At 44.0% G+C, this 24,298-nt stretch overlaps 1 protein-coding gene across 4 annotated transcripts in view; it reads right to left on the bottom strand.

Moving 5' to 3' along the window:
* Positions 1–233: 233 nt before the first annotated feature.
* LOC144612047 (cysteine/serine-rich nuclear protein 2-like) overlaps positions 234–24,298 on the bottom strand; it is a 62,527-nt gene continuing 38,462 nt past the window's right edge. For 2 of the 4 annotated variants that reach the window (XM_078431542.1, XM_078431541.1), the window contains exons 4-6: positions 21,945–22,204; positions 14,093–14,389; positions 234–9,742 (exon numbers count right to left, since the gene is read on the bottom strand). In XM_078431542.1, the coding sequence (XP_078287668.1) occupies positions 8,765–9,742; positions 14,093–14,389; positions 21,945–22,204 (1,535 nt within the window). In that variant the 3' untranslated portion in view covers positions 234–8,764. The remainder of the gene's footprint in view (positions 9,743–14,092; positions 14,390–21,944; positions 22,205–24,298) is intronic. The other 2 variants (XM_078431544.1, XM_078431543.1) reach the window with 2 other exon arrangements.

Below are 24,298 nucleotides of genomic sequence, written 5' to 3'. Positions count from 1 at the left end.
TGGTCTCCATTCCAAATGTCTTTAAGATACATTGATTAAACACCAGCTTTGGAACAGGTTTCAGTGTAATGGTTGTTGCATCAGCTACTGATGGAGTAAGAGTACTGATGGAGTAAGAGTCCCCTATCCATCTAATTGATAACATTGAAGATTGTCACGAAAGACACAATGATTGCAGAATCTCAATCAAATAGGTTTACACCAATCAATATTTAATATAAATATTGCATTTATGTTCATCACACTTGCTTCTCCAAGATCCAAATGACTTGAAGTAGTGCTTCGAGCATCAATATTTACTGACCCAATAAGGCACAGCCACAGGCTCTTAAAGGGATACACCACTTTATGTACATTTACACTTTAGCAGCAATATTGTACATGCTAAGCACAGACTAGTGCTGCAGTGTTTATAAAACACAGCTTAGCTGCCCTACTTCGAGCAGCACTGTACAAATTGGCTGGCTTTTGTTTTAAATATCTCCATTAGCAAGAGATAGCAGGAACTTTGTATTACCTTGCCTGATACCGGTCATTGAACAGAGCACTACATTATCCCTTGAATAATCTTTTAAACAAAGGATTGTTTTTTCTATCCAAATGACAGCCCTGAAAGGGGCACTTGAAACACAAAATAGTTACTGATTCAGTCCAAACAAAGAAACACTATTCAAAGTTCTTAAAATAATTCAGATGCTTTGAATCAAATTTTAAATTCTCATTTTGCTGCTATGATTTAAAGCAACTTATTCAATAAATATTTAAAATGTTTCTTTTGCATTATAAGCAATGGCAGCTTTGATATAACACTCACATTACTTGCTTTTGGATGAAAGAGAAATAGTATTTCACTGACAGCTTATTTGATAATAATGTCCATGGTGAAAAAGTACAGCAATCTCAACCTTTAGTGGACCTGCTTGGATTTTTAAAAGCATCAACCAAAACCCTATAATATGGCTTTAGTGCAGAAATTAGTTCCATTTGAGACAAAGGAATATCCAAGTGACAAAAACAATTGCTTTATTACCAACTCATCCCACCTCCTGGTGTAGTTCTGTGGCAATTGCAACAAAAAAAAAGCCAGGGATTTAAACGAGACAGTAAATTTCACAGATTGCTGTTTGGGACAGTTGGCACTTGGGAAGTAATTGAAAGGTAGTCCGACACTGCATTTTTAAACAGGGGGCAGCTTTTCCTCGGAATGTTGACAGGCAATCTTGCAAAGCCTCATAGTTGGCGGGGTAGCCTTTTAAGCTTTATGGTCAAACCAACTATTCGTGGCAGTTATCTGTAACAAATCACAAGCACTGAAGCAGCTCAAGTTTGACATTTACTGGAAATTAAGCAGGGACTCAGGAGCGTTAGGGAATATAAATTTAACAGGCTGGGACCCTACCAACACTTTTTAGCAGTTTACTTTAACATAAATGGCAATCATTAGCTAAATGTCCAAATATAGGACAGTGCCAGAAAAGATGTTTTACTCCCTCTCACTGGTTCAAAAGAAATCCACCAAATAGTTTCCAAAATTCCTTTAAATTGTTTGCACATGAAGGCAGAACCTTGTGGAAATTAATCAAATCCATGCCCATTGTTCTTTAGGCTCCATTCCTTTGTGGTAATTTGTTAATATCCTGAATAGTCTTCTTGCCCCATGCACTACCCCCTCCCCTTCCCCACCACCACCCTGCCATGGTTCATCTCCTTCACAGTAAATAATTCCAGACAGTAATGCTATCAGGAAAAGTGGCGGACGTATTGCGCATAGCAAGCTCCCACAATCAGCAGAGAAGCAAGGGCCTGATGATCTGCTCCTTAATATTGGTTGCAGGTCAGGAGACCAGGGAGATTACCCCTGCTCTTGTGAAGAGAGCTGCAAAATCTTTTGCATCCGGCCTCTTTCATAAGTCGCAAAAAAATGACACTTGTAAAGGTGGGGTGCTGCACTGGCATAGCTCCTCTGCCAGCCTGACACTCTTGGCATTGCCCCTCTGGCAGCACAGCTCCCTCAGCACTGCCACTCCAGCATTGCACTGTACTCTACTGGAAGTGCCAGTCTAGAGCTTGTGCCCATGCCTCTACCAGGACGTGAATGCACAATCCCAGACTTAGAAAGAGGAGAATATCTGAGCCATGGTGGAAGAATCCCTGTGTTGTTCACAGAATAGGAGCAGAGTCCAGAGGGGCGGTGCTCAGTCATTCCCCAGTTCTTGCTTTGCGCCTCATTTAATCCAAACCCACATGTACCATTTTCACACAACACAAACCAGACTCAGGGCAGAGAAAGTCCACTTTGCAATATTGATTCAAAGGGTGAGAGCCTTTATTGAAAATAAACGTTTTGCTATGTTTGCCAGCGCTAATCTCAATGTTGCAATTTGCGTCAAGACTACAATTTTGCGACACAACAGATGCATTGCGATGGAAATGGTGCAGAGATGTTTGTGCGCTTTCATGCCCGATTATGGTTTGGGGACAAAATGTAACCCATTGACAGTTGGCTGGGGCAGGGAAGAGAAACGAGGATTACAACACAGGATAATATGGCAGAACAGATCAGCAAGAAGCAACTTAGACTTAAACCAGTTTACATTTGACCACATAAACATTTCAGTCCTTGGTCACTTCAGAAATATTTTTTGAATATGCCCTGCATTAATATTGCAGGTTTGGTGTCAGTTTATATTCTCCAACAGTACAATAGTTTGCAGTCATTCACATAGTGACAGCTGGCATCAAAACACATACTTTGAAGCAACTCAGTTCAGCAACTTGTTAAAAGAAGCAAATTCCAGTGAGACATTCAACTCCACAGACAGTTCATACCCTCTTCTCTTGGTCCTGCAGGTTATCATTAAATTTACTATAAAATATGATGTAAAATTTGCACAAGTGCACTTCCTTATAAGCAACTGGTACAATGCAGAAGGTAATTGCATTAAAACTGTCAGTAACTTGTCCACTTGCTTTGCAGCAGCTTCGAATGCAGAGCTTCTTGGATATAGGGCAGTAATCCAAACATGGTGCAATGTTGTGTCGAGCTACTAACAGAACCGTTCTGTGTTTACCGTCCCAGTAGTAGCAGGAATGCTGTGTTCCAAGTGGTGACGTTTGCTTGACACACCCCATTAAATAACAATCGAAAACTCCTAACCCTGCCTCTCCTCCTGCCACCCCCACTACCAGTTAAAACTGGCACAGTTGATCTCCAAGACCACTTTAAAGCACTTCAGGATCAGCTACTCCTTCGTGTTCAGAGTCACAGCGTACACCAATTTTTTTTTTCCTTCAAAAAGCAAGTTTTACCTCAGTCTGCTTCAAGATGTTTTTTGTCCCAATTACTTTCACTGCTGTTTGTAACATTGATTTTCCCCTTAAGATGGCAGCAGTGAGAAGCATTCTATTATATGTACAGTACCTACAGATACATTTGCACCAAACTGGTCACAAGGTCACTAACAAAGTGCAACAGTGACGACTATCAATAAAAAAAATCTTATCCAAATTCCTTCCCTTCTCCCACACCAGCCCCAAAAACTTATACCATAAGCTTAAAAGGGCATAACAACTCCATTAGTTTTATTAATGTCCTTCCAAGAAGAAAATCTCCACTTGTTTTACCTTGTCTGGCTTGTGCGTAGCCATACAGTTTGACTCTTAGCTGACATTTGAAATGGCAAGCCATTCAGTTTTAACAGCATTTAAAGATGTTCATTAAATGCTGGCCTTTGTTTTTAAATTCATCCCATGAATAAAAAGCCTTCACGAATCACTGTTTAAGACTGTTCTGGATCTTTGTGAATTCACAGTACAGATCATTTTTCTCTTTGAGCACCAGATATTTGTATCAAGCACATCCAAACTTAGAAGGGTTAAATGCAGGATCAAAATTCCTCGGAGTGTATCTTCACAAGACTGTTTAATTTCAGCCACAGAGCAACTGGTGTCTAACGTGACATATTCAATTTTCACACCGGTGTCCCCATAGCCTCATTTGAAGGCTCCGCCCAAGTTTTCCTTTGGCCAGTCAGGTTTATTTTTTATCCATCCTCCCTCCAGGCAGCAAAGGATCTACTCTTCTTCTGACTGAACAGACTGAGCCAGGTTTAGCTGAAATCCTTTTACACTCTTCCCTTCTCAAACATGGCATCTGTTCAGCTTCAACCATAATCACATAAATCACACTGTTTTCCTACAAATTCATCCGGAGTTGGATATGTGCACTGCTTAAAACAAAGCTTCTCATACGCTCAGCTTTTTCAAATGATTCCTTATAAATAAACCAATCAATGCTGATAACCAGTATGCAGTGTTTTAACAATTACACATTTTTATACATAATTCACAAGACTCAAATATATTTAAATAAATTCTCCCCACATATTCATCTGGTTTTACCAAAGTGCTTTTCATAAAAAGTGTATTGAATCACTTGTGGGTTGAACCCCACACAAGTGGTTGTCAACCTTAGTCATTTCAACAAATGATTCCATTTCAATTGAAGATTTGTTTCAAGGCAGATGCCAGAATTGGGAGAAGCCGAGTGAGAGTCAGGAATTGTAAAAGAAAAGATTAGCAGCAAGTCAGGTGACAAGCCCAGCCCACTGTGCAATTTTGGAAACTTCAGATTCAGCACTTTAAGGTGTGCAGTAGAAAGCCTCTTTTGGAGGGCAACTCCATACTATAATTTTGAACCCATCTGAAATTGGGCCAATTTTAATCAAAGTAACATTGCACGCAGCCCTTGAAATGGGTGGAGAGGTGACGAGATGCTCTCCAAAGCCTCTTGTAGTCCCATGATGAAAGTGCTGTATGCTAAGCCTCCTCCAGCAGCCAGACAACGACTGCTGCACATCTGAAAAGGTGCAGAGCTCAGAGATTATCTCTCTCTCTGTATAGGTCCAACTCGATGTGAGCTGACCGGCAGCTTCAGAGCCGGTGGGAGAGGCCAATGGCATGTGGAACTGTGCAGGGGCAGAGCTCCAACTGTGATGCTGTGTAACGGCAGTGATCAGGCGCAAGGACAAAATGCTGGCTACGTCAGACTCAAAGAGCAGACAGGGCAGAGGTCAAGGAGGACCACATCTGTTCAAAAAGATATGATGAGCAGAACATGAAGCAACATATCGCACCTATGATAATTTTTATTTTAAATCACTCACTGGATAAAATGAACTTGGAATCTCTGCTGTAAGCCCATTGGCCAGTGGATCATTCCAAGATAACTATGAAGGACACAGACTGACAACCACATACCGACAGAGATCGAAACTTCAGCTCTTGCAGTGGACAGATCGAATGACTGCATTTCCACCACAAAACCAAAACAAAAAAATTAATGACATATTAACTTTTTTTAAAAGGTTCAATGCATAATCACCGATCGTTTTGGATCACTGTTTTGCTCCAAGCTGTGTGCTTTGTTCAAATGACCTCTCACTAAATCAAACTGTTACACATTGACTGCAGGTTAAGATGCAAGATCCAAGTTGCAGTTTATAGGCTTCAGACTCGATTTTAAAAAATTAGAGTTGTTCCTGTAAACAGGATAGATCAACTAGAAAGAGTTCCCAGAGACAGGGCTTCTTCATCACCAATGTGAGCTCACAGATTAGTGGTTCTTCTGAAACAAAGATAGCATTTGAAGATCAAAAGTTGATTGAGCACCTACAGCCTATGCGATATTCGGGTCAGGTATATAAATACAGTCCTCAGCAAATTGTCCTTGATTAGGGCCAGGTATATAAAGACCATCCCTATTCTAATTCACATCTGCCTGGATTTGGAAGCATTGAACAGGCATCTGGACACTGAAGCAAGGGGACCCCAACAAGCACTAACACCCCCTCCCCCTTCCTTTCTGGTGGAAATAAGAGAGACCCCTCGTAAAGGAACTAATCTCTTCTCACCTCATCTCAATTTTACATCAGCATTCTGACACACAGCTACAAAATCTTATTCCTAATGAATGACAGGCATTCAAAGCAACACAAGGGTGGGTGAATGATCACTTCAGCTGTAATGCGAATGAGACCTAACAGTGCATTCTGTCCACAAGTTACTCTGCAATACCAAAGTTTTCCACTACCTTGGTACACGTGACAATAATAAACCATTACCAATTTGCCAGGACTTTCATCTCCTCCCCTCTCCCACCCTGAAGGACAAGACAAGCAGGTACATAAAAACACAATCGCCTGCAGGTTCCCTTCCAAGTTGCACTCCATCCTTACTTGGAAATATAATCATGGTTATTTCAAAGTTCCTGGGTCTAAATGCTGGAACTCCTTCCCCAACAGCACTGTGGGAGCATCTTCATCAGGGGAACTGCAGCAGTTCAAGTAGGCAGCTCACCCCACCCTCAAGGGCAATTGGGGATGGGTAACACTTGGCAGGATAAAATATAAATGGATTTATGAGCAGTAATTGAAAATATGAAGTAAAGCACTTACTACAGAAGCCACACTCAGCCAGCGTAACTATGCATGAAGTTGAGAGATCTGGAGATATTTAGAGCCTCAAATATCTGTGCAAACCAAACTGTCAGCCTCTGGTCATTGTGGACCTTGAACACTGGGCCTTGTTTTGGTCAGACCAGAAACATGCAAAATGATTGGAGTGCCTTTGAGAATGGCTGCAAGAACCAAGAACATAGGCTTAAGAGCAAGAGGTGAAAAGGCCTCCAGCTGCTTCATCATCAGCAACAAGATGATCTTCCAAAACCTCAAGCAGCAAACACACAGCATCTCAAACCTCTTCTCCCTGTGTCCTTTTCACTTGTTGAACTATAGATGAGAAGCTGAGCCACAATCTTGCTCTCAGTAGGATGGAAAAGGGATTACATTTTTGAAGTATTATTTTGTATCACTGGATACTCACCTCACCTTCATTAAGAGTGTTCACCAGATTGATTTCTGGGATGGCAGGACTTTCATATGAAGAAAGACTGGATAGACTCGGCTTGTGCTCGCTGGAATTTAGAAGATTGAGGGGGAGATCTTATAGAAACTTACAAAATTCTTAAGGGGTTGGACAGGCTAGATGCAGGAAGATTGTTCCCGATGTTGGGGAAGTCCAGAACAAGGGGTCACAGTTTAAGGTGTTGCATTTTGGGAAGTCTAACGAGGCAGGACATACACAGTGAATGGGAGGGCTATGGGGAGTGTTGTAGAGCAGAGGGATCAAGGAGTGCAGGTACATAGTTCCTTGAAAGTGGCGTCACAGGTAGATAAGGTGGTCAAGAGGTTTTGGCACATTGGCCTTCATCAGTCAGAGTATTGAGTATAGAAGTTGGGAGGTCATGTTACAGTTGTACAAGACATTGGCGAGGCCACATTTAGAGTAATGTGTTCAGTTTTGGTTACCGTGTTATAAGAAATAAGTTATTAAGCTGGAAAGGACGGAGAAGATTTACGAGGATGTTGTCGGGACCTGAGGGCCTGAGCTAAGAGGTTGAGTAGACTAGGATTTTATTCCTTGGAGTGCAGGAAGTTGAGGGGTCATCTTATAGAGGTGTATAAAATCATGAGTGGAATAGATATGGTCAATGCACTTTTATCCAGAAATCAAGAACCAAAGGTGTGGGAAGTTGGACCATAGGACCTGCTTCCACACTGTATGACTATAACAAAGTATCAACGGGCAAATATATTTTCCTCAACTAGACGAATCAGAAATGGCAAGAAAATAAATTAATTGTAATATGAATATTCTAAACAACACTGCCTCACCTAGAGAACAATTTTGAAGTACTTTGTAGATTCTTACTTGGGCATTTCGCAAAGAAGCAGATTTGAGAGTGGGAGGCGAGCGCGTAAGTGTGCATATATCCAGGTTCTTTGAATAAAACCCAATTCAAACATTGAAAAAAATTGTTCACAGACAGAAGGTACCCTTCACCAAATACACAAAATTTTCCAAACACATTACAGTACTTAAATGAATTTCATATCAGTGGCACCCACCCCCAAAAAATTGGCAACAATATTCTTATGGAGTCAATGCCTCTTAATCAGCATGCAATGCGGGAACAAATAGTGATTAGGAAGAGAGGCAAGATTTAAGGTGACAGGTGAAAGACAAGGTAATTTCTGTACCGCCGAGGGTAAATGGTGGTGCAGCCAACGTACAGGTGACTGGATTCAGGATCCATTAAGCACACAGTTCACTGTTAAGGCCTGGGTAATGCAGTATATTTCATGCTGCCTCTTTGTGCCTCAGAAGGTTTCCATCCAAGACCACTAGGTGTTCCCTTTGGAGGAAATTAACCAATAAAGTTATTCAGATCTGCCCAGGAGCCAAGAGCAATGGCAGCTCAGTCAGAGGAATACCAGACTTCACCGATGCTGGAGATGGCTTGAAATGCAATGCAAAATTAATCTGAAGCATTCCCTCTCCCGATGTCAACCACTGCTCGACTGTGCATGTGTGAGAAAGGGCATGCAGCCTTGTGGGGAAAAAGAATACATGGGTTTTTTTATAGATAAAAGAGAATATGTCACAGTTGATTCAACCACAAGATCTCAATTACAATTGTCTCCTACCTCCAGCCTTTCGGGTAGCAAGAAAGGGCAAGTTTCCGTTTAAATCCACATTGAATGAACCTTCCACTTCTTTTATAAAGCCCCAACTTCAATCTTCCGCTACTTTTTAAAAAAAGGTTTTGTGTTTTACTTAAAAAAACATCCTAAATAAATAGACATTTAAATCAGCAAAAAGCTACAAGCAATTGTGCAAACTGGCTACAGAATACAGAAATGGATTACAGAGTTACTGGGTTTGGTGCTGGGACATCCTCTGGGGTCTTCAGACCTTCAGACTGGCAAAACATCTTCTGCACAGCCGGCTCAGCTGCACAAAGGTCACCCTCAGAAGCTCTGAGGCAGCCACTTTGAAGGTTTGAATTGAATTGGGGCTCCTGCTTAGGATTTTCAGTGTGCACAGTGGTACCATAATTGACTAATGCAGCACTGTCATCCACCGAAGGAAATTGGATGTTCTGATATTTAGAGGTCACTGTGTTTTGAGAAAAGTGCTCAGTGACAGGCACGTATGATGCCAATGAACCACTGGTAGCAGCAACCAAATTTTCTACAGTGGTTTCCTTTGGGTAACCGGATTCTAAAGCTGCTTCCACATAATCACCCTCCCTATCGCTGCAGTTCACATCTACAGCACAGCTCGGGTTTATTTGATAATACAACACCGTGGAGTTTCTTAAATATGTCTGTTCCTCAGGCGTCGGGTTATCCTGAACAGCACTGTCAGCAAAACACAACACAGGAGAAACAGGAGTCACTTCTGCTTCGATCACAACTGGCGTCGCTAGGCCTTGGCATGCTTCACTGGCACTAGCTACCGTATCTCCTAATATACAAACTTCTAGGCTTTCTACACTGGTATCCATGGTTACACTAGAACTGGTTAAATCAGCCTCTTCCTCCTTTTTCCTGTCCATCTCCTCAGCAGACTGTAAGTGCATCACTGCAGTCTCGTTCTCCATGTCGTAATTTTCTGCAGCAAAATCCTGGTAGTCCTGCGTTTCTGTGTGGCTGCCGCTGGAGGCATGGGAGACGGCCAGCGACAGCTGTTGCAGGTCCTGCTGCTTGTTCTCCAGTTCTAGCTTCATGATGGTGTGCAGGTAGTGAGTCCGGACGCGGATGGGGTTAAATTCAATCCGGCCAGCCACGTTGGCGCAGCCATCTTTAGAGCAGCCACATGGAAAGGACATCCTGTCCACCTTAAGGACAAGAGACTGGTGTTAATACAGTTCAGAGGAACAACTGCTAGTCGTTAAAGACTGTCACACCACAAACGTAGCCCTTCTCAGTGTGGGAGGACCAGCCCAGTCCTCCGCATCACTGGCTCGAGTCAGCCAGGACTCTGTGAGCAGCACCCTTGTCCCCGAGGCTGACGGTTGTGGGCTCATGTCTCACTTGAGAGGCTCGAGCAAGAAATCCAGGCTGAAGTATCCAATACAGTGCTGGGGGGGGGGGAGTGCCGCACTGTCAGAGGGGCCATCCTTCAGATGTTCAGCCAACGGCCTGTCAGTCCTGGAGTGGGAATAAAAGATCCCACGACATTATTCAAAAAGGACGCGAGTGTCCTTGGATGCAGCATCACTCAAACACATTACCTGGCCCTTCCTCTTTGAGAGATCAATTAGTTGTAGTAAAAAAAATGGCAGGCAAATAGCACTGTGACCACATTTTTTTTTAAAAAGCTTCATCGGTTGTGGACATCCTGAAAGGGGCTGTGAACATCGGTTGTGGACATCCTGAAAGGGGCCCACCATCTTCATGAAATTTGGAGAGCCTACATTTGCTCAATTACATCCACACATTACCAACGTGTCAGCTCAGACATTGCTTCGCATTGTAGTTAAAACTGGAGATACAGACCCTCCATTCCCCACCTCTCCCAAGCACCAAATATTGGGGGGGGTTCCAGTTGGGTACAGGCATTTAATCCAGGATGACATCCTCCAAGCAGGAAACCTGGCATTGGCACAGGAAGCTTGTACATAAGTTCAAAAGTTCAAGGAGCCGAATTAGGCCATTCCACCATTTAATCATGGCTGATCTATCTTCCCCTCTCAACCCCATTCTCCTGCCTTCTCCCCATAACCCCTGGCATCTGTACTAATCCTCTTCAAATTATTTAACAGCCAGGCAACCACTTCAATCAGTGTCACAAAAGGATGGGTAGGTTACTGCCGGCAATCTCCAGCTACCACCTGACTGCAAGACCCACAACCCTCTTCGGCCAATTGGTACGGTTTACCCTTCAAAAATGAGTTGCAGTGAGATTATGAAGAACCCGACAGATTTGTGTACAAGATCCTGCTTTGGCAGCGAGTTTTGTCTGATAGAAATTGGGGTGAACACCTCCAACCACCTCACACACCTTTTCGACCACAACTAACTCAAGGAAGAAGGGTCTTGAGCCGAAACGTCACCCATTCCTTCTCTCCAGAGAAACTGCCTGCCCTGCTGAGTTACTCCAGCATTTTGTTTCTATCTTCGGTGTAAACCAGCATCTGCAGTTCTTTCCTACGCATAACTCAAACAATAGTCTCCACATTTACACGGTCATTATAACTGATTCTGACATTTAATCAGCTAACAACATCTGTGTGAGCTTAATATAACATGATGAATTTAATGAAGAAACCCAACCTCTAACCCCCCCAACATCTCATTTATCTGGCTTCTGCACTGAGCAAAAGTGGCCTTAAAAAGCTGAATGGAGCTAAAAGCTGGCTGCAAAAGGCAAGAGAGCAGCCACCAGAGTCACGATGGGCTGAATGGCCACCTTCTGCACCTTATAAATTGCAACAGCATTTGGAGCTAACCCGAGTTAGCAATTAAAATTCATCACCAGCTGTAGTCTTCTACTAGCCGGGCTGTCACCGTGAGGCACGTCTTGATGGCAGCAAATTGCATTAATATAATGCCTGCAACATGGTAACATATCCCAAGTGGCATCAAAGAAGTATTAGCAAAATTTGACACGGAGTTGAAAGGAAAATATTAGGGGTACCAAAATCATGGTTGAAGAGAGATTTTAAAGAATATCTTCGAGGAGAAGGGGCAGAAGGGCTTCTATGGCTCAGGCCTCCAATGGCAGAGCCACAGGAATTGGGGATGATTAATGGGTCAGAAATGGAGGAGCAGAGATTCGAAACTTGAAAGGCTGGAGAAGATTACAAAGAAAGGGACGGGCAAAAACCATGGTGGGATCTGAAAATAAGAGGGATCTGAGAATTTTGAATCAAAAATCAAAAACTGGGCATGCTGGAAATTGGAAATAAAAACAAAATGCTAGAAACACCCAGTAGGTCAGGCAGCATCTGTGCAGAGGGAAACAGCATTACAATTTCAGGTTGAAGACCCTTCAGAATAACATATGGTAGCTGGTTATGCCTTTTTAAACAGATGTGGGTTCTCTTTTCTGGAGAAATGTAGGTTCGGAGGTGACCTGGAGATTTTTTTTTTTGCACAACGGAAGGTTAGAGTGGATAGAAAGAGAACATTTCCACTTGTGGAAACTACAATGAGAATGTGAAACATGCTCCCACACAGAGCACTAATACATGTAATTCTACCTCATTAGCTAATTCCATTACTGCATTTAATTTTTGTTTTATGCTACTTCAGATTGTATTAAAATCATCGCACCATTCTGCCATTTTGCTTTCGTCATTGTATCTATTGTTGGAGATATAATCATCACATACTGTATATGCGAGAGCTTCTCAGGTTCACGCGAAGTTACATTGCACCCTGGTGTATACGACAATAAACCATTCGCAATCTAAGTGTTTGAAGTGAATTTAAAGGGACAAGCATACGAGGCAGAAGGAAATAGAGGATCACACTGGTGGATTTGAATGGTGAATGACCTCAGGCAGGATGCCAAAGATTTGAAAATTGTGTCAAGTTTCTCTTCATCTGTGTTAGCTTTATGACCCCTGGTTTACGACTCTGCATCAAGCAGAATATATGTATTTTAAACTCCAATGAGTTTACGCCAATCTTTCTCCTCATGGGCAATCCCTCATCTAAGGAACCAATCCAGTGAATTAATGCTGCGCTGACTCCAAAGCAGGTATGTCCTTTCCTTTAGCTTGAGACTGCAGACATTAGTTCAATGTGGTCCCACCAAAGCCCTGTTCAACCTCAGCAAATATCCTTGCACTTCTCTCTCCATCACCTCGTGCCATAAAGGTGAACGCACCATTTGCTTCCTAATTGCTCTCCACACCTACATGTTTATGTCCGCCATCTTGTGAACCAGCCGGGGCCAGGATGTCATGGAGGATCGACGAGCCAATGACCTGGATAGGAAACGCTCATCCGCACTCGGGTCAGGGAGGGCCAAATTGGCAAATTTCAAGACCAGTCAGCAGCCAGGTTTCCATTGGCTGTAGTGACAACATCTGCCCTATCAGGATCTCTTGAAGAGTAGAAAATTCAAAGTTACACACACTGTAAAGGAGTCTAGAATGAGTAATGTCACGATTCCCTCTGGCCAGAGTCTCGAACCGGGGGCTCCCGTGTGAGAAGAGGCTGCCAATTTAGCCCGGAGACAATCATTTTCAGAAATCTTTGGAATTCTCCCCACCGCCAAGCAGTTGGAAGGCGAGGGTGGCTGAAAATTCAGAATCGAGGGATCAGGCAAGAAAGTAGACAACAAGTAATGGAACAGTCTTGAAGGCCTTGTCTTGGTCTGATTTTATGGACTTAATTACAGTGAAACCCAGTAATTTCATGTCAGAAACATAATGCAAGGAAAGACAGACATTTGATCAACCCTTGGCCTCCTCCACTACCAGAGTGAGGCCACATGCAAACTGTAAGACCAACACCTCATATTCCACCTCGACAAGCTATACCACCCCCCTCCCCCCACCAAAATACTTTCTTTCCATTTCCCTTCCCACGTCATCCAGTTAATTTCCTTTCCACCTCCTGCTCATCTCCCAGTCCTCCTTCCTCCAGCTCTCCCATATTTTTCCACCCAACTAACCCCCACCATCCCTCCCTCTCATTCTACTTTTCACACCCGCCCTCCTTTTCAGATTCCACCATTTTGACTTCTCCACTTATCTCCTCCAGCCTTGGTAACCATCTCCACCCAACTCATCTGCAAATCAACCTTTCCTCATCTGGATTCACCTACCACTTGCCAGCTTTCACCTCACTCATTCCCCTCACTTCTCGCTACCAGCTGTCTCCCCTCTACTCCATCAGTCTGAAGATGGGTCCTGACCTGTAACGTCCTCTGCACATTCCCTCCACCAAATCCCTCTAGCTCTGTTTTTCTGCATGGGATTTTTATCCTGCTGGTGTTGAGGTGAACGTGGGCGTTCAACAGCTTGCATCTCCAACTCCATCCCACCTTCCCAGTTCGGGTTCTATTTTAAACCTGCACTGTATTATTAAGAATCTAATCATTCGCTCCCATAGCATCAGGCATGTTAAAAAACAAAATAAATCACATAAAATGTTTGCACAAAATAAAAGCCATTTTGCTCTCCTGGAGTTGTACAAAAGTCATTCCTATTGGCCAGAAACTTAGACCTTACCTGGCACTTGATTCCCGCTTTGCTACAGGGACACGCCTCGGGATCACAGTAAAACCTACAGTCACACCCGCATTCCTCCCTGGATGAGCGAATGGCCCGTAGCTCGTGCTTTTCCTCCGTATCAATCCTGTTGACGCCCGATGCACGTAACAAAGCTCTTCGCCTTTTTGTGGGTAGTGGTTGTAAAAAGAAATAGTCATCTACCTCAATACTGTCCACATCAATGTCTTCATCGGAAACGTCATCAATGGTGAGAACATTGGCCTCCTCCGACTCAACCGTACCATTCTTGGTCAACTGTTGGGGAGAAGATTAGAGCGGTTTAAGTCAAGGTGCCTGTGCTGCAAGTACCTAGGCTTGCGTGGCAAGACAGCCACTCAATTCTGCGGTGTGATTGACTAAGATCACGGGTGATCCTGTACTTCTCTGCCACCCAGTCCCCATTCCCTGCTGTCAGATTCAGCCTTGATTGTACTAAACAAAGGAGCCCCAACAGCTGTATGGGGGCTGGAAGTGAATCCCAGAGGTTCACAACCTTCTGCACAAAGGTAATATCTCCTCAACCTAGCCTTGAACAGGTCCTCACTGCTGGATTTACTCTCCAGTGTGAAGAAACAGCCTTGGCCTCAACCCTGTCATCTGGCATCATTACACATCAGTGCAGTACGTTCACCTGCCCAGGTCACCCCTTTTCGCCAACTCTGGCTCAAGGCATTCACGGAGGCCTGGTCACTTCTCGTTCCTGCAACTGCCCTACCCCTCACACTCCGATAAAGGTTGCCAAACGCGCACATTTGCATGGTCAGGCCTTCCCTCGGCCAAATGGAAAGTCAGACTCATTAGCCAACATGAAGACTATTTCTAAAGAAAGACAAAATGCTGAAGTAACTCAACGTGTCACGCAGCATCTCTGGAGAAAATGGATAGATGACGTTTCGGGTCAGGACCCTTCTTCAGATTGATTGCAGGGGGGAGCAGGGAAAGAGGGTCTCACAGAACTCCTTTCGGACAAAGGAAGAGAACTTCTTCAAAGTAGGCATGCCCGAGGAGATTTCGTAGTGGAACAGTCAAAATGTTACAAGGAACTGAAAATGCTGGTTTCTGACCGACTTTTGATCAACATTGAAAAGTTTTCTTTATACATGACTTAGTTTTTCTCTGGGCTGTCCTGGAGACAAATCTTTAATGCTCAAGAGTCCAGAAAAAAATCCTTGATGGTTACACCTCCAGTGAACTGCCACATGAACCTTCAATGCATGTTATGGTGCCCATCATCAATTAACTGTGGGTGCTCATTGTAACCATGCTGTTTTAGATCTGGGTTCTGAACCACATACCCCAGACTAAAAAGTTCCTCCTCGTAGCAGAACCATTTAAGGAGAGAAAAGACAAAGTGATGGAGTATCTCAGTGGGTCAGGCAGCAAGTCTGGAGAACACGGACAGGTGACATTTCAGGTTGGGACCCTTCTTCAGACTGATTGCGAGGGGTGGGGGTGATTAAGCTGGAAGAGAAGATAAAGCCTGGCAAGTGATCGCTGGAAACAGGCAAGGGTTTTAAAAAAATATATAGGCAGATGATTGGACAAAGGCCAGAGATGAAAAGCAATAGGTGTGAAATAAGCATAGAAGATTTGCAACTTGTGAAGTCGAAGAAAGGAATGTAGGTGGAAGGTCCATCGACTGGCATCAACCACAACCCCAACCACTCCCACAGTTTCTGTCCTGGGTCTCCTCTATTACCAGAGTGAGGCCACATGCAAACTGGAGGAACAGTACCTCATATTCCGCTTGGGGGGCGCACAACTCAACACTATGAACATTGAATTCTCCAATTTTAGGTAACTAACCAAAAACCCGCCCCCCTTCTTCCTCTCTCCCCCCTACCCCTCTCTTCCCTGTGCCCCATCTGGATTCACACCCATTTCTTCCCTCCCCTTCCACTTACATTCCTTTCTCTGGCATCACAATTTCTATCCAAATGTCATACCTATTGTCTTTTCATCTCTGGCCTTTGTCTAAGCATCTGCCTATTAAAAAAAACCTGCATCTAGCCATCACTTGCCAGGCTTTGTGGTAGGGCAATCAATCTGAAGAAGGGTACGGACCTGACCTGCAACATCACCTGTACATGTTATCCAGAGATGCTGCCTGAACCGTTGAGCACTTTGTCTCTGTTTTGTAAACGAGCATCTCCAGTTCCTTGTTTCTCCATTTCCAATGAGAGGTTTTTGATAGCTCTTGAAATGGGTTGCTGGATGGAATCTTTGGTACAAGGACAACAAAATGGTGGCACCATAGTAATCTCCACAAGCAGTACCATCCCTCCACAATTTTTGTATTATCTCTTGAAGTGTGGAAGGGGAGGTGGGAGGAAGATCAATCGACATCAGCTAGGGCCCCAAGGGTGTCCACACTGCATTGGGAGGTATCTGTGCAAATCTTGTAAATCAAGTTTGAGATTACATCATCCTCAAACCCATAGCCCTTAAAATGACTTTTGTTTAGGACAGAAAGTAGGAACGCAAGGTGAGGTTACAATGTTTATTATAAAATGCTAATAAAACAAATTTTCCTCATTAGAGAAAAGTACACAAAGGTAGGCTTTTTCAATGTCTCCATAAAATGCTGAAAAACCATTTCAGAGATATCCAGTGAAAAGTACGTATGAACGCTTTCAGGTTGGTAAAGTAGTCACTGTTTTGCCATCGTCAGCCTAATCACTAAACGGGACCACGGTCTGCAGGAAGAAAACCAATAGAAAAAGACAATTACTCAAACGACGATGCAAATGCTCTAAACTTTGACTAAAGAGTATCCGTTTTCATGGATCCCCATGGTTCATCTAAGTGATTCATAATGGAGTGCGGCCAAAGAGCCCAGTCACCTGAGGTAGGCTTCTCTGGACCAGTTACAATATCCCAGTGTCACAGAGAGAGCACGGCCTGGCAACGTTCAGTCTTGCTTGTGGCGTGGGGGAGTCTGTAACACAGGTTATGCAAGTAGCCATGGTGGAGCATCCACCTTGAAGCAACATCACAAGGAAACAACATGCACAAGGGCAGAGCATGTTGAACTGCACTGAACAGCTCATATATACGCACACATCCACTCAATGGTGAGCTGACTGAGTGCTGGGGGTTAAGTGCAAGTAGCAATACAAAGGGGCTTCATCATGGAGAGACTACTGTGAGAGCACAAGCCATTTCTCACAGCCCAGCAGTTTCCATGATGTGTCAATCCATAATTATCCCCTACATCATCACTTGGATTCTATTCTGAGCAGTTAGCCGGATATATTTGTTTTTATAAACATGATTCAATCCATGCGATCTCATCCAAGGATGAGCCTCAGTTCCCCATTTCCACTGTCCCACTAGTGCAGGGGACAAGGGACGGCTGGGGAGAAGATCCTTTAGACCCATGGTTTCATTTGAGAAGGATGAATTTTGGAGCACATCTCTGCTCAGATTGCACACCTTCCAAACATTAAATAATATTCAGATTCCATCTGAAGCCCATTTCTAAGATTACCATTCTGAGCCATTGTCTCTTCCTCCCACCTATCATGTCCCCTCTCTCTCCCTCCGCCCCACCCCCCTTCACTGCCAATTAAGAAGAGTTTTTATTTAAACAAAAACAGTTTTGAACATCTTCCATGTTCAGAACTTTGTTTTGGCTTTTCATTTGTTGTTTTGGATCTGGGTATCACTGGCAAGGTCAACATTTAGTGCCCATCCCTAACTGCCCTCGAGAAGGTGGGGGTGAGCCACCACCTTGAACTGTTGCAGTCCTTCTGGTGAAGGTGCTCCCGCATTGCTGTTGGGGAGAGTGTTCCAGGAGTCAGGACTGACAAGGAACAGCCAAGATTACATTTACTGGTTGGGATGGCAGGCAACTTGGAGGGGGAACCTCCAGGAGGTGGTGTACCATGCACCTGCTGCCGTCGACCTCGGGATAGCTAGCATGACTGCGGGGGAGGTCCTGTCTCACAGATTTTCTGTAGGAAGTGAAGATGATTGATGAGGGTCGGGTCGCGAATGTTGCCTACAATTTGCTTGAGCAACCAATAAAATGCTGTCAGGGTCTACCACGGGCCCACAGTTAATATCAGATTGCATTTTGTTTTTCTTAGGCTGAAAAAAAGTGGAGCCCGGGCAGGGGGCATCGGGTTTTGATAGGTTTCTTTGCCAGACCAAATGTGTTGGAAACATTAATAACTAAACCACAGCAACAAGAGCTGACCCGTCTCTCAGGGCACCAGCAATTCAAAAGCAGCCTTGAGCATTACCTTGAGAGACAATGATAACAAGGCTTTACATTGAATTGGCCCTGAAACTGCAGATTTGGACAAGCAATTCTAGAGAAGAGAAAAATAAAGTTGATGACTTGGTGATGAGGGGTGTGGGGCAAATACAAATGTTAAAGACTTAACATTTATCTCAAAGAACACTCTCCTTGGAAGATACTAGTCACTGATACAATTTGGTGCAGTGTGCTTCGACAGCACACATTGCCATGGGAAGTTTTGTTATGCATTTATGGAATTTTATTTAAAGGTCTTTGCTTGTTATAATTTTACAAACAATTGTTTTACTCCATATCTCAGAATGCATTTCTCCCATGTAAGTTAAATGATATAAACACAAATAAATGCTCTGAAAATCAGGGCTGTAATGGTGGACTGAGAATATGCACACAAACGTCCAATTACTATTTGCTCTCTGCACCCAGGTGCTGGCATGAACTAAGGAGGGCGGTTGAATTTATGACATTAAAAGCTACCTTTCAGGTTTTATGCAACAAAACATTTCTTCTTTCTAAAAATAATGGAACCGAGAGGCAGTTTAGATGAGCACAATTTCCCCCATGAACCATCCACAGGAGGGGTGGGGGCAACTCGCTGCCATTCTTGTGCCTCCATCATGTGCTACATTGTTCACTGGGGTGAAGGGGATGACTTTTGGCCAGCAATTGAACAGCTGGTCCTGTGCTCACAGGAGTTTAAAGAACGAGAGATAATTTGAGGGGGCTTGTGTGCGGACAATGAGAGGATGTTTCCCCTTGTGGAAGAACTTAACGCTAGAAGCACAAGAATGGGTTATTTATTTAAGACAGAGAAGAGGTGGAATTCTTTACATTGAAGGACACGAATCTTTGGCATTCTCTCCTCTGGAGAACTGTGAAGGAGGAGTCACTGAATATATTACAGGCCGAGACAGAGCTTTGGACCTTCAAACAGTCAAGTATTATGTGGAACAGGCAGGAAAGTGGAGCCAAGGCCAAGTTCAGATCAACCATGATCTTAGTTAACGTGGAGCAGGCTGAGTGGCCCTCCCACTCTTATTATAAAAGATATTTGGACAGATATGGTTAGGAGGGGTTTAGAGGGCGATGGGCCAAATGCAGCAAACGGGACTAACGCAGAATGCAGACTTGGTCAGCATGGACAAGGTGGGCCGAAGGGCCAATTTTTGTGCTGTGTAGTCCTATGATTCTGGGAGACTATTTCTTATGTTACTTCTGTTAGAGCTGATTCCCTTCCTCTTAATTAATCCCAATGCTTTCCTGGGGTCTCCCACCACAGGCGTTAGTCTCAGTTGTGCCTTGTTCCTCCACTAGACCCCCCCCACTCCCCTTTTCCACGGGTTGTTAAACCGAGAGGCCTCTTCCTCTGTGCCTCGGGTTTACACAAGATTCCTAAAAGCACTATTCTGAAGGGTGGGAGGTTGCTTTTCTTGGCTTTCTCGTTTGAGGGAATCGAGGGAAATGTCTACACCGAGTCACTCAGGAACAGGGCATGTAGTGAACTAGGACTGGGCTGACTAAAACAGAAACCCTGAAGAAGGGTCACGACCTGAAATATCATCTGTCCATTTCTCCACAGATTCTGCCTGACCCACCATGTTCCTCTAGCACTGTGTTTTGCTCAAGATCCCAGCATCTGCAGTTTCTTGTATCACTAACTCTCCTCAAAAGGCTGTGTAAACATCAAAGAACTCTGAGCAACAGAGGAGGTCCTGCCAGACACCAAGATTTTCAGACACCTTCCTGAAAAGCTACTCCTTCCCTGTCATGCGAGTATCTCATTTTACCAGTCATTTGAGTAAAGGCACACTGAGCATGCCACCAACGAGCAGAGTGCGAGACACAGCCACTGTGATGTGACAACGTGTTAAACTCTGCTCCTCCAATTATTTCACAAAGCAATCAACCCAAGCGACTGCCACCATGTTCCACCTGCTGCATGCAATTGGAACACTTTGTTCGGCACACGCAGCAACACTACTGAAAAGAACAGGCAGGTCTTCAAACAATTATGGGCAGACCAAAAGGTGGGGCGACGAATGGTCACGGACAGACTTGCCAAGTTCTCAATGAAAATTATCCAAATAGCCTTCTGTATAATCCTCAATTCTGAGCTTATAGCTGAGTTATAATCACAGTACTCTGTGTCCCAAAATCATTTATATTTTACTAGTGAAATCAGCCATGGAATGAAAAGAGGGAGAAAGGTGACAGGGCTCCAGCAATACCTATTCACACCTTCCTCCACTAATTAGATACCATCACCTCAAAATTGTACACCCGTCAAAGTGTGAGAGAAAATGCTGGCAGCACATTGCAGACGGAGGTGTCATCACAAGACATAGTTGAGGGCTGTGATGCCCTTTTTGGGAGCAGTTGCGACTCACTCTATACTGAATCTCTGACGTTCATTCCAAGCAAAGGCGTGCAGATGAATGTAGTCAGCAGAGACCTTCCTGCAATAAGGTCAGTTCATAGCAACATAAACACGCAGAATTCTACACCCAGAACGCCCTCCCCTTTGTCCTGTGCATCAGATGACTTTCTGATTCCTACATCAGAGTCAGGAGGTCTTGTATCCAAATCCGGTTTCCAAAACATGAACACAAAAATGAAGACCAACACCAAAGAGTTGCCAATGGAGTGATGCCCTGTGGGGCCAAGGGAGTGCAGACATCGCGAGTTGTATTTGTATGATGAAGTATAAAAACCACAGCCCATTTCTCCATCACTACTTCTCAATATGGACATACAATTTCCTTTGGAACTATGTTAGAGACGACAATTTTAATCCTTAAATCAACATTACTAAAGTTGTTTATAGGCCACTGTCATAACTGTGCAGGAGCTTACTGGGCACAAATTGTTCCCTGCACCATAACAGAGACTGCTCCAAAAATACTTCACTGACCCAAGCTCTGCACATCCACAACTTGGTGGAAAACCCTTGAAAGAAAGCAATTTTTTTTTCTACCCGACTGATCTGATCATAATTATGAATTTCAGTCGCACTTCCACCATCATACCTGCCATACAGCCCAATGCCTCGACTCATTCTCCAACCAGTAACCATATATCAACTCATCCAGTGTTTATCCCGCTGAAAGCAAAACAGTTGAGGTTTTGTGAAGCAGAGCGCCCATAACAACGACACTTCAGCTGGACACCATTTCCTTGACTAAGTGCGCACTGGGACTAATAACCCCAAGTGAGCCCAGCACTCTTCAAATGAGAAGGCTGGGCTGGTGGAAATGAAGAGCACTTGCATTCAATTGAACATAGTTTGAACATCAAATATTCACAATGGACGGTGCTGAGGCTTCATGCTGCTTGGACATTAATGAACATTTGTCAAAGGAATCTTAAGAATTCTGCGTGGGTCACTATCTAATTCAATATAATTCATATCTAAATCGCTTTAAAAAAATTACTTGCAAGTTATTCTAGTGGAATATATATTAGAGAAAATCTCAGGAGACAGAGAGGAAAACATTCCCACAACTCTGACGGCCAAACATACCGACAAGCCATACACATTTTATTTACCTTCATTTTGCGCACATTAAGTTTTTCTTCCTTTAGGTGATCACGGAGCATTTGCCGGTGAAGGTGCTCTTGCTCCTGAGCAAATTCGCAGAGAGTGTACCTGCGGATGCAGTTGTGGCGCCTGGCCATGCCGAGGGAGCTGCCACCTTGGCTTGGCACACTGGTGAATCCCTGGCGGCGGGTGAAGTAGTAGACAGTGACCTGATCGAAGCGAACGTTCTTGGCCCTCAGCCGCTTCTGCTTCTTCAGGATTGAGGTTGCTGAAACAGAGCAGAGGGGTTGTCAGTCACTGCGCTGAGAACTGTAAAAGGGAGCAGAAGCAGAGCACACACATACACAAAAGGAGTGCGCCGAGATTCACCGAGAGGGCACTCACTGCAGTCTAATCTATCCATTTTTGAAGACCCCTGTGGGAGGTTGCCATGAACAAACTACCTGGCAAGTTTCCTCCATTACGAGCATCCATTGAAAAGAAAAAGTACCTAATTGACTAAAACAGTTAGGGGCTCAAAATTGCATGTCTCTTTTTTTCAAATATGAAGGCTAGGCAAGAGGGAATTAAAAACACTAACACCAACACTTAAGAGCACTACAGCACAGCTAGTAGAGCCGCTGCCTCTCAGTGCTAGAGAACCGGGTTCAATCCTGACCTCTGATGCTGTGTGCATATCGAGTTTGCATGTTCTCCTCCGGCTACGAATTTGGAAGTTGATGAGAATGTGGGGAAAATTAAAATAGGATTAATGTACAGTTAGCGTAAATGAGTGATGGACAGTTGATGTGTACTCTGTGGTCTGAAGGCCCGGTTTCCGTGCTGTGTCTATGATTTTCAGAATTATATTATATAGGAGACAATTCAATCTTTTGTGTACATGCTAAGTTTTTTTAAAAAATAGAACTATCCACATCCCCTGAGATACTAAGAGGGAAGACCCCTGCCGCAGAGTCAGAAAGCCAGATGAGCTTTTCTGCCATGATATCAGTCCTGTTGGTGAGAGGCAGATTTGACTGCTCAGAGAACCCAGGCGAGTCGACATTCGGAGTCCAACATCCTTACAATTTACCTTGGCGGAGGGGGAGAAAAGCTTTTTAAGTCCAATCCTGAACCCAAAGGTCAGTGTCAGAACAGCGAGTTCTTCAGGGTCCATCAATCATCTGAAGCAACGAAGGAAGGATTACATCAAATTAAAGCAGCTTGTCCCTTTGTGAGAAACAGACAGTGTCTGGGCAAAGGGAAATCATCTGTGAAATGTGGTTGAAATTGAACAGAGCCTTTCACTGAGACAGGAAGAACAGGTTTCTGGGAGCACCGTTTCCAATTTTCAGGAAACAAACACATCACCTCAGCAGTTTTGTAAGGCCCATTAATTTGACCTCTGCAGATGATTGTTTCTCACGGAGCCCATTGTGAAGACCACTTTGTTACAGCCCAGCTGCAGAAAGGCCTTTAAGCACTTTGCAAGAGAGGTAGTGTCCCCCCTGCCCCTTCAATTCAGACATTTCTGTTTCCCCTTCCTGACGCACTCATCTGTGCAGCAAGGTCGCTACTAATTCTTTGCCATCAATGCCCTTTTGAGTCAAGTGGCTTGCAGAGTCTGATGGGAAAGGCTACCAACTTCACAACCAGAACACCACATGCTGGTCCCAGATGAACACTGTACCCAGTTTGTAAAATAAAAACACAGGATTATTTTTTAGAGTAGTGAGGTTAATGCTAAACAGGCAATATTGCATCAGATGCCTATTGTACGCCGAGCATGATTTTCAGCTCAGTGAATGAAATGAAGAATTGGCAGGAATGTAATAATTACCACCATGGCACTTGAGACACACCTCTACCCTACATTGAGAAAAATGTTGGATAAAATCAGCTAAGTTCAACCCAGAAGGGCTATTCGGTCCTGAGAACAACTCAAAGTGCTACAGACACACTTAGATTTATGGAATCATGACCCACAGAATGGAAACAGGCCTTTCAGCCCACCTTGCCCATGCAGTCCCACATAGGAGATTGGGGTACAAACTTAAAGCACACGGTATTGAGGGTTCAGTGTTGAGGTGGATAGAGAATTGGTTGGCGGACAGGAATCAAAGAGTAGGAATAAACGGGTCCTTTTCGGAATGGCAGGCAGTGACTAGTGGGGTACCGCAAGGCTCAGTGCTGGGACCCCAGTTATTTACAATATATATTAATGATTTGGACGAGGGAATTGAATGCAACATCTCTAAGTTTGCAGATGACACGAAGCTGGGTGGCAGTGTTAGCTGCGAGGAGGATGCTAGGAGGCTGCAGAGTGACTTGGATAGATAGGAGAGTGGGCAAATGCATGGCAGATGCAATATAATGTGGATAA

This window comes from Rhinoraja longicauda, chromosome 42 (assembly GCF_053455715.1).
Source record: "Rhinoraja longicauda isolate Sanriku21f chromosome 42, sRhiLon1.1, whole genome shotgun sequence".
NCBI lineage: Eukaryota > Metazoa > Chordata > Chondrichthyes > Rajiformes > Arhynchobatidae > Rhinoraja > Rhinoraja longicauda.
Note: the sequence above shows the minus strand (reverse complement) of the source record. Positions and strands in the feature narration are given on the sequence as shown.